At 39.9% G+C, this 12,940-nt stretch overlaps 1 protein-coding gene across 4 annotated transcripts in view; it reads left to right on the forward strand.

Annotated features, from left to right (window-relative positions):
* Window positions 1–399: 399 nt before the first annotated feature.
* The window catches only part of EFCAB3 (EF-hand calcium binding domain 3), a 65,069-nt gene continuing 52,528 nt past the window's right edge, over window positions 400–12,940 (forward strand). For 2 of the 4 annotated variants that reach the window (XM_007088236.3, XM_007088237.3), the window contains exons 1-6: window positions 400–418; window positions 2,379–2,432; window positions 3,296–3,400; window positions 3,949–4,002; window positions 5,851–5,955; window positions 12,861–12,914. In XM_007088236.3, coding sequence (XP_007088298.2) covers window positions 2,387–2,432; window positions 3,296–3,400; window positions 3,949–4,002; window positions 5,851–5,955; window positions 12,861–12,914 — 364 coding nt within the window. In that variant the 5' untranslated portion in view covers window positions 400–418; window positions 2,379–2,386. Of the gene's footprint in view, window positions 419–2,164; window positions 2,433–3,295; window positions 3,401–3,948; window positions 4,003–5,850; window positions 5,956–12,860; window positions 12,915–12,940 lie in introns of those variants that run through there. The other 2 variants (XM_042966295.1, XM_042966296.1) reach the window with 2 other exon arrangements.

Below are 12,940 nucleotides of genomic sequence, written 5' to 3' on the forward strand. Positions count from 1 at the left end.
CAGGCTCCAGGCTCTGAGCTATCAGCACAGAGCCCGACATGGGGCTTGAACTCACAAACCGTGAGATCGTGACTCGAGCCCAAGTCGGACGCTCAACCGACTGAGCCACGCAGGCACCTCCATGATTATTTCAATGAAAAGTTACAACACAGTGCTGAGGGAGCATTTTCTCTTCTCACCTCCAACACTGACTATCTGGGTTCATTTAAATGGCCAGTGTTTCACTCTCCACCGAGGGTGGATACACATTCAAAGCTAGCATCTTCCACTTCTTGGACTTACTTCTATTATTTACATCCTCTTCTTTCCCAAGGAAAGAAAGTCAGTATCAGTAACCTGGACCCCCTTATAAAGAACATGGGAATTCAGCTTGAGAAAGAGGACCATCAGGACTTACTGAAACACCTGCCGACTGATAGTAAGTATTTCAGATAATACCACTGTACTTCGGAGCAAATCTTAGAGCTTCTATATGAGGGCTTCTGAAGGCAAACCTATTTTTTAATCTCTTTGAAAAAATTATGAAAGATTTCAAACATCTATCAAAGCAGAAAACACGGTAACAAATGCCTGTGTATCCGCTGGCTAGAGCTAACAGACGTTACCATTTTTCCTTATTTCTTTCATACATCTTCCTTCCTTTCCATGTATGTCTTTTTTAAATAAGACAGTTTCATTAACGACTGAATAAGACCAATTTAGCTGGGTAAAAATGCCATGGAGGCAAAAATAGTAGAATTCATTAGAAAGAGTTGGCTAAGGGGTAAGCGCCAGGCTAAAAGGTCCTGAATTAGAGGGCTCTTGGATTCCAACATAGAGCCAGTGGCTTCCCATTAAAAGCCTGATGAAAAACAACTTGTAAGAGAGCCAGACAGCACATCTTTCAGCACAACCAGCACATGCCACACCAAAATAAACAAATTACTCTTCTTCCCTACTTCAGGGTTCCTATTCTCCACTAATGATTGGCAGGTGTGGCTAAGGCCACTGTCACCAGCAAACAAACATCTTTGCTGCCCCTACCTGTAGTTGGCCTTAATGAAGAAAACAGTTTGAGCCCACCTTGTAGTTTAAAATTTCCGGGGCACCTGAGTGGCTTAGTCGGTTAAGCGTCCGACTCTTGATTTTAGCTCAGGTCATGATCTCACAGTGCAGAGTCTGCTTGGGATTCTCTCTCTTTCCCCCTCTCGCTCCCCTTCCCCTGCATGCTCTATGAATGAATGAATGAATGAATGAATGAATGAATGAATGAATGAATCCCTCTCCCTGAGTAATTATCCATTATTTTGTCTGGAGCCTCTTCTTATCATGAAAAATATCACTATAAATCATTTAATTGTGACATTGTCCCCATATATTAGCTAGGGGCCCTTAAAATGTTTCCTACCAGAAAAGGGATTGTTACCAATGAGTATTTTGAGGCCATTCAAAAAGAAAAAAAAAAAGGAAAGAATAATTTTTTCTAATCCAACATTATGACTACTATACCACTGGAATTCATTCTTAGCTAGCACAAAACTAGATGCAAAACACTGAACTAGAGAGTGAACAATTTATACCTGGTAGGACAAAGAAAATTAAGGCATGATCTCTGCTCTCAAACAGCTCACTGTCCTGAGGGGTGGAGGTGGGGACTGTAAGCAAAATTTCGAGAGTGGGAAGATAGCATTCTGTCAGGGTTTAACAGTCAGCTGCTCATGTAAATAAATGACATCTAGGCCTCAAATTCCATCTTGTCTATTGAAATATGCTTCCTTATTGGGTCTGAAGGAAGGGAGAGTCCTGTTAGAAGGGGTTACAGTTGATCCTTGAACAACAGGGGTTTGTGTGGATCCACTTATGTGCACATTTTTTTAAATTCTGTCACTGCAGTACAGCACTGTAAATGTCTTTTCCTTATGATTTCTTTAGTAACATTTTCTTTTCTCTAGCTTTCTTTATTGTAAGGATACAGTAAATACACAGAACATACAAAATATGCGTTAATTGATATTTTATGTTATCGATAAGGCTTGTGGTCAACGATAGGCTGTTAGTAATTTTTGAGGAGTGAGAAGTTACACATGGATTTTCAACTTTGTAAGGGGCTCAGCACCCCTACCCCCCATGTTGTTCAAGAATCAACTGTATTATTAAACCTGCTTAATCTCTGGGTTAAGGGTCATTGGATAATTTTTACCAAGTAGTATTAATCAGAGGATGTTCACTTTAACATTTTGACCTTTCTCTTTGTTCTTGCTTATTTTGACTTTAAAAAGTTACTGAGGAAAATTATGAGAAACAGGTGAATTTGAACCTTTTATATTACGACTTAAATTTTTCATATCGTTTTTCTAAGTCTAAGATTTGGTCTCTGCCTGAATTGCCTCTTCTTACAGAGAATAAAATGGTTGATTTGAATGTGGTGATGGACGACGCAAAAGCTTTTATAGGTAAGAAGTAGTGGTAAAAAGGGAATTCGTTATTAACTAAGACCTTAATGATTTACAGGAAAAAAAAAGATGCTTTTAAAACAGTAGTTTTCTCTTCAGGCTATTACTGACATGCGAAGTTGACCCACCCCCATCCTACAAATCTAATGGTTAAATGTTTGCTTTATAATCTTACTGTTTGATTTGGGATTTTTCCTGGATAGACCTACATTATATGGAGTTTGGACCAAGAATGTTTTCCACTTCACCATTGTTTAAACCACCAAAATATAGGTGGTTTAAACCACCAAAATATAGCTCTTCAGTCTCAAGGTGAAGCTTTTATAGGACAGCCAGGAAATATGTGTCAAAAGACCCCATAATTCAGGAAACATAATGGCATTTGACTTATATCTGGGATTATATCTACTTTTCTTTTGCTTGAATTGAAAGTATAAATTCTATTTCTGAACATAATCCATTTGCCCACATGTACTCTAAACCTACATAGATTAACAAGTTTCATTGCCAATTTGCTCTTCTAATTAAACTTATGCCAAATATGCAATCTTCTCTATAATTTGAAATCATTTGCCCATTCCTAACATTCTTATGCATGAACGGGGCGCCTGGGTGGCTCAGTCAGTTGAGCATCCGACTTCAGCTCAGGTCACTATCTCACAGTTCATGAGTTCGAGCCCCGCATCAGGCTCTTTGCTGATGGCTCAGAGCCTGGATCCTGCTTCGGATTCTGTGTCTCCCTCTCTCTCTGCCCCTCCCCCACTTGTGCTCTGTCTCTCTCTGTCTCTCAAAAATAAGTGTAAAAAAATGTTTTAAAATTAAAAAAAAAATCTTACGCATGAACAATTCTCATCTTTCCAAAGGAGAGAAGGTTAATGTGGGTAATCTGAACAATGTGCTGAGGCAAATGGGACTAGTACTGACTGATGAGGAGAATAAGGAGCTGTTGAAAACTCTGCCCATTCATGGTGAGCATTTAGCACATCTCTGAACATTTGTGGTGAGCATTTAGCACATCTCTGAAACTTGGATTTATGGGCTTGTGTATGAAAAGTGCTGAAATCATATATGCCTATGTCTAGTAAAACCCCATCTAGAAAACATGGTGTTACAAAAGAAGAAATCCTGTTCTTGTCACTTACATTTTAATATTGAAAATTGGCAACATCTTTCACTAGTCTCCATCATCAAGGCTACATTATCCTGTCACCCTGGGATCACTGCTTCACCTAAATCCTGACCAAGGAAATGAGGAAAATCAGAGGAGTAAGAGTAAGAAGGAAAATGGGAGAAATAGGGAGATAAAGACTGTTTTTAATTCAACCAATAGGTAGATTTACATCAGTGAGAGCTTTATCTTTGGTTTCATTCTTACTTGAGGGCAAAATAAAATAAAATCCTCAACAAATCTGAAGCATTTTCCCCCCTGAGATTATGGATGTTGGATTGTCTTTGTGCTCTATTGTTAATCTTCCCTTCACTTAACCTATATTCTTAATCGTGTCTTGTCTTACAGCTGATGGAAGAGTATATAAGAAGAGATTGCTAAAAGGTGTGAAAGCACTCAATGGTAAGTGAGAATCGTGGTGAAAGCACAAATAAAAATAAATTCCTCGTGCTTAGCATTTGCCTTTAAATGTTCCAACCTTGCTTCTTGCCAATTTTTTGATCCATTGTTTTAGACTCATAACTTCCCATTTTTTCTTGGGTGCATTGACATTTCAGGATAGAAATTCTAACACTGTATTCCGGCTAGAACTGTACAGACTGGTTGCTATTTCCAACCATGAGTGGGCTCACTTATTCCCCTCTGTTCACCTCTCATGGGAAACTGAAGCAGAGTCCACTGGACGGGTGTTAAGGAAAATATCCTATCTCTACCCTTTATACTATTCTGTTATAAGCAATAATTTTTTAAGTTTTTAATCAGAAATTATTTTCAAAACATCAAATACTACAAGAAAACTATCCAATTCTACCACTTAGAACACTGAGAAAAGAATTGTAAGCTAAGGGGTACCTGGGTAGCTTAGGCAGTTAAGCATCTGACTCTTGATCTCGGCTTAGGTCGTGATCTCACAGTTCCAGTTGGTGAGATCAAGCCCCGTATCGGGCTCTGTGCTGACAGCATGGAGCCTGCTTGAGATTCCCTCTCTCTCTCTTTCTTTTTGCCCCTCCCTTGCTTGTGCCTCTCTCAGAATAAATAAACATTTTTAATTTTTTTTTTAACGTTTATTTATTTTTGAGACATAGAGAGACAGAGCATGAACGGGGGAGGGGCAGAGAGAGAGGGAGACACAGAATCGGAAGCAGGCTCCAGGCTCCGAGCCATCAGCCCAGAGCCCGACGCGGGGCTCGAACTCACGGACCGTGAGATCGTGACCTGAGCTGAAGCTGGAGGCTTAACCGACTGAGCCACCCAGGCGCCCCAATAAACATTTTTAAAAATTCTGCAAAGAATTGCTAAGTCAAGTCATGGGGATATAATGTGCAGCATGGTGACTATAGTTACAATACCATATTGCATCTTTGAAAATTGCAAAGAGATAGGGGCTTCTGGTGGCTCTGTCAGTTAAGTGTCTGACTTCGGCTCAGGTCATGATATCATAGTCTGTGAGTTCCAGCCCCGTGTCGGGCTCTGTGCTGACAGCTCAGAGCCTGGAGCCTGCTTTGGATTCTATGTCTCCCTCTCTCTCTGCCCCTCCCCTGCTCATGTTCTGTCTCTGTCTCAAAAATAAATAAAAACATTTAAAATTTTTTTTTAAAAAGAAAATTGCTAAGAGATAGATTTTAAAAGTTCTCACCACAAGAAAAAGAATTCGCAACTTTTCATGGTGATGGATGTTAACAAGACTTATTGTGGTGGTCACGTTGCGATAGATACAAATACTAAATCATGTTGTACACCTGAAAGTGATATAATGTGTCAATTACATTCCAATTTTTTTGAAAAGCGAGAGTCCTCCTACCTCCATCAATCTCATCTGTCCCCATAAAGGTAAATACTGTTTACTGTCCACCTGGGTCTCAATGGTTATCTTTCTCAATTTTTTCCTACTTTCTTGTTTAATATGAAATTTATTGTCAAATTGGTTTCCATACAACACCCAGTGCTCATCCTAAAAGGTGCCCTCCTCAATACCCATCACCCACCCTCCCCTCCCTGCCTCTCCCCCATCAGCCCTCACTTTGTTCTCAGTTTTTAAGAGTCTCTTATGCTTTGGCTCTCTCCCTCTCTAACCTCTTTTCCTACTTTCAACAGAAATATCTAAATCTAGGGAGATATATATGTTAATGGTTTCTTTGTGCCCTTATGCTTTATCCTCCAGTTGGAATTTATGATGCATGACCATGATTAGCATTTTTCACTCTTAAGCATCAGTATTTATGATCTTATTTCGTGCCCTTCTTTCCTAAGGACCAAGGGTCAAACTCAAAAAAGTGAAATCCCTTGTGGAAGACATGGGAATTAGACTCAATGATGAGGAACTTGAGGAAATAATGACTGATGTGTCAACTGATGGTGAGTATTACGGGTGTCATTATGCCCTTGAAAGAAATATTGAACCCTTCTATCAGAACTACTGAAAGTAGCCTTCCTTTTTCGTATTTAATGAAGTAAATGTAAATAGAAAAACTTCATCCTGACTCATTAGGAAATACTATCTCCAAAAATGCTTTTTAAAAAGCCATGTTGTGGGGTGCCTGGGTGGCTCACTCGATTAAGTGTCCGACTTCAGCTCAGGTCATCATCTCACAGTTCATGGGTTTGAGCCCCACGTCGGGCTCTGTGCTGACAGCTCAGAGCCTGGAGCCTGCTTCGATTCTGTGTCTCCCTCTCTGTCTGCCCCTCACCTGCTCACACTCTGTCTCTCTCTCTCTCTCTCAAAAATAAATAAACATTAAAAAAAAATTTTTAAAGCTATGTTGCAGGGGCACCTGGGTGGGTCAGTAGGTTGAATATCCGACTCTATTTTTTTTTAATGTTTTATTTATTTTTTTAGAGAGAAAGCATGAGCAGGGGAGGGGCAGAGAGAGAAGAGGACAGAGGATCCGAAACTGCAACAAGCGTGATGCGGGCCTCAAACTCATGGACCACGAGATTATAACCTGAGCCAAAGTTGGACACTCAACCAACTGAGCCGTCCAGGCACCCTGAGCATCCGACTCTTGAAATGGTCTCAGGTCATGATCTCACAGTTCATGGGATCAAGCCCCAAGTTGGGCTCTGTGCTTACAGTACAGAGCCTCCTTGAGATTCTCTCTCTCTGCCCCTCCCCTGGTCACATGTGCGTTCTCCCTCTATCTGTCTCTATCTCTATCTCTCAGTCTCAATAAATAAATAAATTCAAAAATATATATGTTGGGGATACTACTTGTAAAACTTAGCCATGCCTTCAATGCCATACAAGTAAGTCACTAAAAGAAAAGTGAAATTTTATACCTCATTTATAAGGGAACATGTTGCGGACACCTGGGTGGCTCAGTTGGTTAAGCCCCCAACTTCAGCCTAGGTCATGATCTCGCTGTTCTGGAGTTCAAGCCCTGCATTGGGCTCTGTGCTGACAGCTCAGAGCCTGGAGCTTGTTTGAGATTCTGTATGTGTGTCTCTCTCTCTCTGCCCCTCCCCAACTCATGCTCTCTCTCTCTCTCTCTCTCTCTCTCTCTCTCTCTCAAAAATAAATAAACAAATTTTTATTTATATAAAATTTATTTATATATTTATATAAAAAATTTTTTATACGGGAACATTTAAGAGAAAAATTAACAAAGTCAGAAATCAAATGATGAGTTAGCAGAGAATGATTGCAAGACAAAGAGCTAGTACCCCAATGGTAGAAAAAGCCCTCACACATTTATAAAACATACTGAGAGTAGAAAAAGTTAAGTACACAAATAGATAATTCATAAAAGAGCAATATAATTGCCCAGTAACATAAAAGATGTCTGACCTCACCAATAGTCTTGAAAATACAAATTAAAAAAATACAGTATTATTTTCACTCATTGGACAGGCAAAAATAGCAAGATTGATAATATCCAGTTCTGGCGAGGGTATGAGGAAAGGGACTCACTGAAAGGTAAGAGTTTGCCACTGCTATATATGGTCTTAGAAAAATCATTTAGCAGTATCTATAGCGGGTGGGGGGGATTCCCTTTTCCCCTGGTGAATCTAGCCAATATGCCTCATCTGTAGTGTAGCTGTTCTTTGTGCTGAGGCCTGGTCCCTGTTCTGCCACTAAATTGCTAACAAATGATTTAACCCTACTGAATGTTAGTGTCTTCCCATGTTAAATGGGAAGTTGAACTAAATAATTCTCTAGGGTCACTTCTTTCTCTGAAATCAATATAGATAAAACCTGCAAAGTACTTAATGCAATGTCTAGAAGACTCCGTAAATGTTAGTCATGATGATGGTGGTGACGGTGAAGGTGATGGGGAATATGGAGGAGATGCTGGAGAAGAACAGAAGGAAGAAGAAAAGAAATTCCATGACCTATGAATTAATTTTGCCATCGTGAAAATATAAGCCCTAATGAATAAATATTTGTTTACTAAATATGACCTTTATATAAATAAATAGGTGAGATGAGACCAGAGCATTTGGTAAGAAATAGCACTGGGCTCACGTCTTCGTCCTTCACTACTCCTCTTCTTATTCTTGGCAACTTCCATAACTTCCATGCAGATCAGGGCTTGTGACTTTACTGTGCCATAGACCCCTTTGACAGTCTGATGAATGGATCACTTCTGAGTATAATATTTTTACATGATTAAAATATAATAAGTAAGATTATGAAGAAACTAAATTTATCAAAACATTAAAGATATCAATTATTAGTGCTTAATAACACATTTAACAAGTTCTAGTAGTAGATGTAATAGTTGTTAGAATTTTAAAGTAGTGATGAGTAGGGCGCCTGGGTGGCTCAGTCATTTAAGCATCTGACTCCAGCTCAGGTCATTATCTCATGATTCGTGAGTTTGAATCCCACATGGATGAGCTCAAGCCCTGCTTCAGGTGAACCCCACTTCTCTCTCTCTCTCTCTCTCTGCCCCCTCACTCACTTGCAATCTCTCTCTCTCAAAAAAATAAATATAAAAAATGGGTGCCTGGGTGGCTCAGTCGGTTAAGTGTCTGACTTTGGCTCAGGTCACAATCTTGCGGTTCACAGGTTCGAGCCCCACATTGGGCTCTGTGTTGACAGCTCAGAGCCTGGAACCTGCTTCAGATTCTGTGTCTCCCTCTCTCTCTCTCTCTCTCTCAAAAATAAATAAACATTTAAATAATAATAATAAATTAATTAAATAAATAGTGATGAGCGTAAGTAACTTTTCAATATATTTGCAAGAGCTACCATATAATATCCAAAATGTCAGTGATTTGTATTAATGGCAAAGTCATAGGTTTTACTACTTCCACTGTGGTTTGTTGCCTGCATTAATAATTGAAGAAAATGCTAAATTTAAGTGAGTGGTTAGTGAAAATAAAGATGGGACATTGTGAGAGTTAGAGGCACCAGCCCCCTGTGCAGTCAGAATGTTACTACTAATAGCCTACTGTTGACTGGAAGCCTTACCAATAACATAAGTCAATTAACAAATATTTTACATGTTATATGTATTATATGCCATATTCTTACAATAAAATAAGCTAGAGAAAAGAAAATGTTATTAAGAAAATCATAAGATTGGGGTGCCTGGCTGGCTGAGTCAGTAGAACATTCAACTCTTGATCTCAGGGTCATGAGTTCATGCCCCACGTTGGCTGTGGAGCCTACTTAATTAAAAAAAAAAATCATAAGAAAGAAAAAAATATATTTACAGTACTGTATTTATCAAAAGAGTCTATATATAAGTGCAGTTCAAACCCATGTTGTTCAAGGGTCCACTGTATTTTTTTCCCATTCAAGTTCAAGGACTCCCTGAATTCTATCATTAGAGGGTACATAGGCCCCAGGTTAAGAAATCTTGATTAAATATTATTTAACTCCTGATATAAGTCACCCATCTAAACACCCTGACCTCCTGTTCCTTGACTTCCTTAATTTCAATCATCTTTCACTCCTGTCCCCTTAACTGCTACTCACATGGTGATGACCTACACCTTGCCCTCACCTTATACTTCATCATCCCCCAAAACTCTATTTCATGTACCCACTCTCTGATGATTATCCTTCCAGTTTACTTACCATGCATACATTTCTGCCATAACACAATGGAGGAATGCCTGAAAAACCTCCCGTTCTGTAAAATTTAGATTGCCCACTAGGGGCACCTGGATGGCTCAGTTGCTTATGCGCCTCCAACTACAGTTCAGGTCACGATCTCCCAGTCCATGAGTTCAAGCCCCACATCAGGCTCTGTGCTGGCAGCTCAGAGCCTGGAGCCTTCTTCAGATTCTGTGTCTCATCTCTCTCTGCCCTTACCCCACTCACTCACTCTCTCTCAAAAATAAATAAACATTAAAAAAAATTTTTAATTGCCCACTAAAGTAACTTGAGCTCATAGGGAAAATTGGAGAAGCCCAGTCAAAATATGTAACCAGAAAACTAAGAAAAGCAGTAAGTGATACTGTGTGAGGAAGAGTAGACAGCCCAGGTAAATAGCTGAGTAGCTGGAGACTATTAAAAAGTGCACACCCACACCCACAGGAAAGAGTTGAAAAGCTGGCTTGCAGTTCTGAAATAACGTAGATGGAAGTAGATTTCTGAGCCAGTGAACCTTATTCCCCTTCCTATATCACAAGCATCTCTTCCTATATTAATTATTTTATGAAAATAGGGCTGAAAAAGCCCCTGCCATAGCCAACCTAGAATTTTTTCTTTTCCTACTGAAGTTCATAATTCCAATTCTTTCACTTAGGAAAAAAATCCGTGTGAACCAACATACCATCCACATTGCTGTGACATTACCCCATTCACCAACTGAATATGATGACTAATGCTGTTGAACATGCGCTGTAGCAGGACAGAGTACAGAATTCCAACCCCAGCCGCTCACCAGCCACGTGGAATCTCAGCTCCCATTGTGGGCTGGCCCTTCCACTTGTGGCCTGGATCTCATCTCCACTTGCCTTCTCAAGGACTCAACTCCTACAATTTTCCCCCTTTCTCTCCTGCACCATTAATTTCTCCCTCTCTACAGTGTCTCTCTATGTATTCATTCCATTGACATGCTGATAATGCTTTTCAATTCCCCTTGGCCCCTGCCAGTGACCATTCTATCCCTTAGTTCCTCTTCACAAGCAGAACCTCTCAAAAAGTTGTCATTACTTAGTGTTGTCTGGTGACTGATCATAGCTACATTGAGCATAGCATAATGTATAAACTTGTCGGATCATTCTGTTGTACACCTGAAACTAATATAACATTGTGTGTCAACTATACCTCAAAAAAATCCCTAACATTTGTGGCGACTCTTTGTCTCTTGTTCCTCACCCCCATTCACTCTTGAGCACTCGTTCCCTGCCATGGAACCAAACCAGCTCTCAATCATCAGTGACCTCTCTCTCTTGCCAAGGTTCATGGTCACGTCTCTGTTATTTCACTTGCTATCTCGGCAGCATTTGACATAGTGACTAACCCATCTTTATTAAAACATTTTTTTCTACAGACTTTTGAAGCCCCATACTCACCTAATTTTTTCTTTCCTTACTGGGAGCTTCTTTTCAGTTTCCTTTTCAGTTTCTGACTCTTTTTTCCCTGCAAGGTCTCTAAATAATGAAGGGTCCAGAAGTAGAACCTTGGCTGTTTGTTTATTTGGTCGGTTGGTTGTTTTTATCTGCACCTTCTTCCTAGGGGATTGCATCCAGTCTCATTGGGTCAGATGACTTCTTAAAGCTGATAAAAGCAAATTTATTTCTCCAGCTCAACCATCCTAAGTCAGGAATGGTATCTCAAACTAGCTATTTGAGACCTCCACTTTGATGTCCAAAAGGCATCATAAATTTAATAAAATATTGATTAATTCCCCTAAAAAGCTTTGAGGCTTTCTAGTAATGACATTTAGTAATGACATTTAGTTCCATGTCAGTAATGTCATCCCATCTACCCTGTTGATGGAGAAAGAGGGGAAGGAGGGTTGGGGAAGGGGACAAATAGTTTTCTTCCTTAATTTCTCCTTTCCCTTACATCACACATTTAAATCTAGGCTCCACCTGGAAAACATGTCCAGAACTCATCCACTTATCACTGCCTCCACTGCTGCAACCATAGCCCAAGCCACCAGGATCTCTTTCCTGGACCACTGAAACAGTCTCCTGTCTAGTCCCCATTCTTCCAGTTTCCCCATCCTGTGCACATCAGCCAGAATGATCTTTTCAAAGCTAAAATCCAGTTAAATTACTCCCCCTTCTTCGAGGCTTCCAATGACCATCCATTGCAACCAGAATAAAACCCCACCTTTATCATGGGGGCCTACAATTCCCTGCATGATTTGGCCCATGCACACCAGCCTTTTCTCTGCCTCTCAGTCACATCAAATTCATCCTGTTCTTAGGGCTGTCCCTCGTACTGTCTTTCAACTTGGAACATTCCTTCTTGTCATTCAGGCTTCAACCCAAATAGTCCTCAGAGACGCCACCCCTGACTTCCCCATCTAAAGCAATCTTACCATTGCTCTTTATTATATAACCCTGTTTTATTTCAATGACATTTTAATAGTACTTAAAATGATCCTTTTTGTTTATTTGTTTATATGCTAATTGCCTGTTTCCCTCTGTGAGATTGTACGTGCACTCCTTGACAGCGAGAACCCTGCCAGCTGGTTTACTTTCGTATCCCCAAAGCCTAGCAAAGTGGCTGGCATATAAAAGCCACCCCCTTAAATATCTGTTGATTAACTGACTAAATTAAAAAAAAAATACTCAGGGTCAGGTTCATTTGTCCTTTTTCCCTATACTTACCTGTAACCAATCACTTCTTAGTTTAATCTTACTCTGGTGGCCTCTAAAGCAAAGAAAAAGGAAGATATAAGAATGATTCATTACAGATTGAAAGCTTTCTTCATTTCTTTTTTTTTTTTAATTTTTTTTAACGTTTATTTATTTTTTGAGACGGAGAGAGACAGAGCATGAACGGGGGAGGGTCAGAGAGAGAGGGAGACACAGAATCCGAAACAGGCTCCAGGCTCTGAGCCATCAGCACAGAACCTGACACGGGGCTCGAACTCACGAACCGCGAGATCATGACCTGAGAAGTCGGACGCTTAACCGGCTGAGCCACCCAGGCGCCCCTAGCTTTCTTCATTTCTAAAATAACACTGTTATCTCTGAAGTTAAGTCCACAAAATTCTAAGGAAAATTTGGGGAAAAAATTACTGAATTTTCATGGTCTTCACAGTTTCTGAACTTAGGTATCATAAATTTTGTGGGTCTCAGTTATGCCAGCTTGTCTTATTCTGAAGTTTATTGCCCTTGCCTTACAGATGATAGAACAGTTGGTCTGAATGATTTGATGAATGCTGTCAGTTGCATAAAGGGTAAGTTCCAAGCTGTGATAAAAGGA

The sequence above is a fragment of the Panthera tigris genome, chromosome E1 (assembly GCF_018350195.1).
Source record: "Panthera tigris isolate Pti1 chromosome E1, P.tigris_Pti1_mat1.1, whole genome shotgun sequence".
Lineage (NCBI taxonomy): Eukaryota > Metazoa > Chordata > Mammalia > Carnivora > Felidae > Panthera > Panthera tigris.